This window comes from Triticum aestivum, chromosome 2D, assembly GCF_018294505.1.
Source record: "Triticum aestivum cultivar Chinese Spring chromosome 2D, IWGSC CS RefSeq v2.1, whole genome shotgun sequence".
NCBI lineage: Eukaryota > Viridiplantae > Streptophyta > Magnoliopsida > Poales > Poaceae > Triticum > Triticum aestivum.
Genome location: NC_057799.1, coordinates 494841662 through 494844653, shown reverse-complemented (window position 1 = coordinate 494844653; position 2992 = coordinate 494841662). Strand labels below are relative to the sequence as shown.

Below are 2992 nucleotides of genomic sequence, written 5' to 3'. Positions count from 1 at the left end.
GGCGTGGTTTCCATCCCCTTGAAAGGCGTGGTGTCTTGCAACAACTCATAAAAAGGGAAGACACCGAACACCCACCAATCGACGACGATCTCTATGTTAGGTACTTGTCCGTTTCGACAAAGAACCTGGAACAACACGCAGATCAGCCAAATATGCCACAACTTTGACCAAATTCCTGCGGGCGGCGACACCGGCGGCATAACTTTGGCGGGTGGGGTCACCGGGGGAGCGGAGGCAGCCAACAGTTTCACTCCCGAGGCGGTCGGTGGTGACGAAGGCGGACGGAGAAGGCGTCGTACATGGGAAAGATCAAGAAATATTTCTGCTCAGGGTAGCAGGAGTAATTTTAGTGTGAACTTATATCGCCTCTCAAAATTGAGAAAGTTTAGAACTTATTTGGGCTTAGGGTGAATTCCATATATGCCACTCAAAACTTGCCCATATTCCCATCTGCCATTGGAAATTTCCCTCTCCCAGATATGCCATTGAAAATTTGCACCGCACACAGATATGCCACTATGGTCAGTTTGACCGTTAGTTGACTGTCAAGTGGCACTTGGAAAGACGATTTTGCCCCTGGTACTGTAGCGGCGATACACTGTAGCACTCCGAACAAATTTGATCACTTTCGAAATTGCGGGCACACGTACTGTAGCGTCCACTTTTACAAAAAAATGCTAGTTTTTTGAAATTGCGAACAATTTTTTCAAAAAAAAGTGTTAGGAATTCAGAATTTGAAATTACGGAGATTTATTTTGAAATTCAAAAAAAATGTTTGAATTTCAAATTTGTTCGGATGCTACAGTATATCGTCGCTACAGTACGGACGCCCCGCAATTCGAGATTGGCCAAATTTGTTCGGAATGCTACAGTATGTCGCCACTACAGTACAGGGGCAAAGTCGTCTTTTCACATGCCACTTGACAGTCAACTAACGGTCAAACTGGCCATAGTGGCATATCTGTACACGGTGCAAATTTTCAATGGCATATTTGGGAGAGGGAAATTTCCAATGGCAGATGAAGGTACGGGCAAGTTTTGAGTGGCATATATGGAATTCACCCTTGGGCTTAACTCCTGAAATTTTTTAGGAGTTAGCCGGATAGGAGTTTGTTTAGGTGCAGTTAACTCCTTGAAAGAGGATATTTTGAGTAGTTAACCCTTTTTGAGGGACCGACTAGTGTTGCCCTAACATTTGCAAAAAAATTAGAAGCAAAAGTGACGGAAAACATAATAGCAACATGTTGTTTTTCCAGGATGATTTACTAACAATTAGCAAACCAATCAAAACCGTTGAAATTTGAACTCAAATTAAACGATGGGTCGGTGTCTGAACTTTGCTTAAATCAGTCACATTTCTTTGGTTTTGAATCAGGCTTTAACCAAACTTATCTCTAAGTCGATCTACATATAACCTACAAAACACATATTGTAGCAAATTTTGTCTAAAGTTGCACACCCTAAAATAGTGCAATTTCAGGCGTTAATGTTAAGTTTTTTCTAAAAGCAGGCTGCAGAAAGTTAATTAGCAAAACGGCTAACCATGATGAACGTTTGGAGACTCCTAGACAAGAACCTACTGCCGATGCTCTACGCAAGATCCTAAAATTGAGAAGCAGTATTTTATATTACTATCAATTGATGGATCGATCCTGCCTCCAACACTTGAATTCACAGCGGGAGCAACGACAAACAGAAGAGCTGATGCAAACTCTACCAATGATCTCTACTAAAAGTGGCAACATTTTAGCAGCATCCGAATCACTGATCCCATTGGCTGGGTGGTCGCCTCCATGGTTTCATCACTTCGGTCACTTCTCTTTCGATTCAGGTGCATCATCCTCTATCTTACATTCACACGGACCCACCCGACATTGCCGCGTCCCCGTTCGCCTCTCACATGTATCCCCAGCCAGATGAGAAATCGAGCACAACATGCACGTACGTGAAGCTACACACACAAGCCGCCTACGTGGGTTCACAACATGTATATACTACTCCGCGGCTTCAAGCCACCGCGTTCCACTCGACGGGCGGCCACGGCCACGGCTCCCACAGCTCCGGCGTGGCGCAGAAGGACTCCGGGAAGACCGCCCCGTCGTAGCGGAGGTGGTCGTCGCACTCGGACTCCACCGACGCCGAGACGTCCGCCGGCGTGGCGCACGCCGTCCCGCCGAGCACGCAGCTCTCTGGGGGCTCGACGTCGACGCACCCGGCGACGACGTTCCTCTTGTCGTCGTCCAGCTCCTGGCCGCCTCCGTTGCAGCTGCTGCTGCTGGCGGTGGCGCCACCGCCGCCGCCGTCCCTCTCCCTCAGCCTCTCGCTCAGCTCGTGCAACTGCACACACGTACGTACGTACAGTTAGCAGCTGGATTAAGTATCGGGAAGATCAAATTAAGAATACGCGCGAAGCGATTAGCTTTGCCGGATATATTTACCTGTGCGGCGAGGGCGAGCTTCTCTTGCTTGAGCGACTCGACGCGGGAGTGGAGGGCGTCGTAGTCGGCGCGGAGGGCGGCGAAGTCGTGCTCCAGCTGCTTGGAGCGCCACCGCGCGCGCTTGTTCTGGAACCAGATGGCCACCTGGCGCGGCTGCAGGCCCAGCTCGCGCGCCAGCTCCGCCTTCTCCCGGGGCTCCAGCTTGGCGTGGTGCGCGTGGAACATGGACTCCAGCGACCGTATCTGCTCCTCCGTGAACCGCCGCTTCCTCTCCGCCCCACGACCCCCGCCGCCCCTCCCCACGAAGCACAGCTGCTCCTCCATCTCCATCTCCATGTCCATGCCCATCATCGGCGCGCACAGCTGCTGCTGCTGCGCCGGCAGCGACGCGGGCGGGGGCATCAGGAACTGCTGCTGCTGGTGGTAATCCATGTCAACCGACCCGGTGGGCCACTGCTCTGCTCCGACCGGTCGCTACTCTGCTCTGCTCTGTTGGATGGATCCCCTCCCTACGCTATGCCGTCCGTTCCTTCCTCTTCCTCTGCCTCTCGGCG

General features: G+C 51.2%; 1 protein-coding gene across 1 annotated transcript; it reads right to left on the bottom strand.

Moving 5' to 3' along the window:
- Positions 1 to 1638: 1638 nt before the first annotated feature.
- LOC123054058 (homeobox-leucine zipper protein HOX22) lies at positions 1639 to 2992 on the bottom strand. The gene is made up of 2 exons (XM_044477722.1): positions 2439 to 2992; positions 1639 to 2337 (listed from the first exon to the last, which is right to left on the bottom strand). The coding sequence occupies exons 1-2, from the start codon at positions 2868 to 2870 to the stop codon at positions 2008 to 2010; spliced, it is 762 nt and encodes a 253-aa protein (XP_044333657.1). The 5' UTR covers positions 2871 to 2992; the 3' UTR covers positions 1639 to 2007.

Bases quoted from the DNA above. Each gene is read 5' to 3' on its own strand.
- LOC123054058 (XM_044477722.1), bottom strand. From the start codon at position 2,870: ATGGATTACCACCAGCAGCAGCAGTTCCTGATGCCCCCGCCCGCGTCG. The intron at 2,338-2,438 runs GTAAATATATCC...ACGTGTGTGCAG, and splicing joins AGCTCGCCCTCGCCGCACAG to TTGCACGAGCTGAGCGAGAG.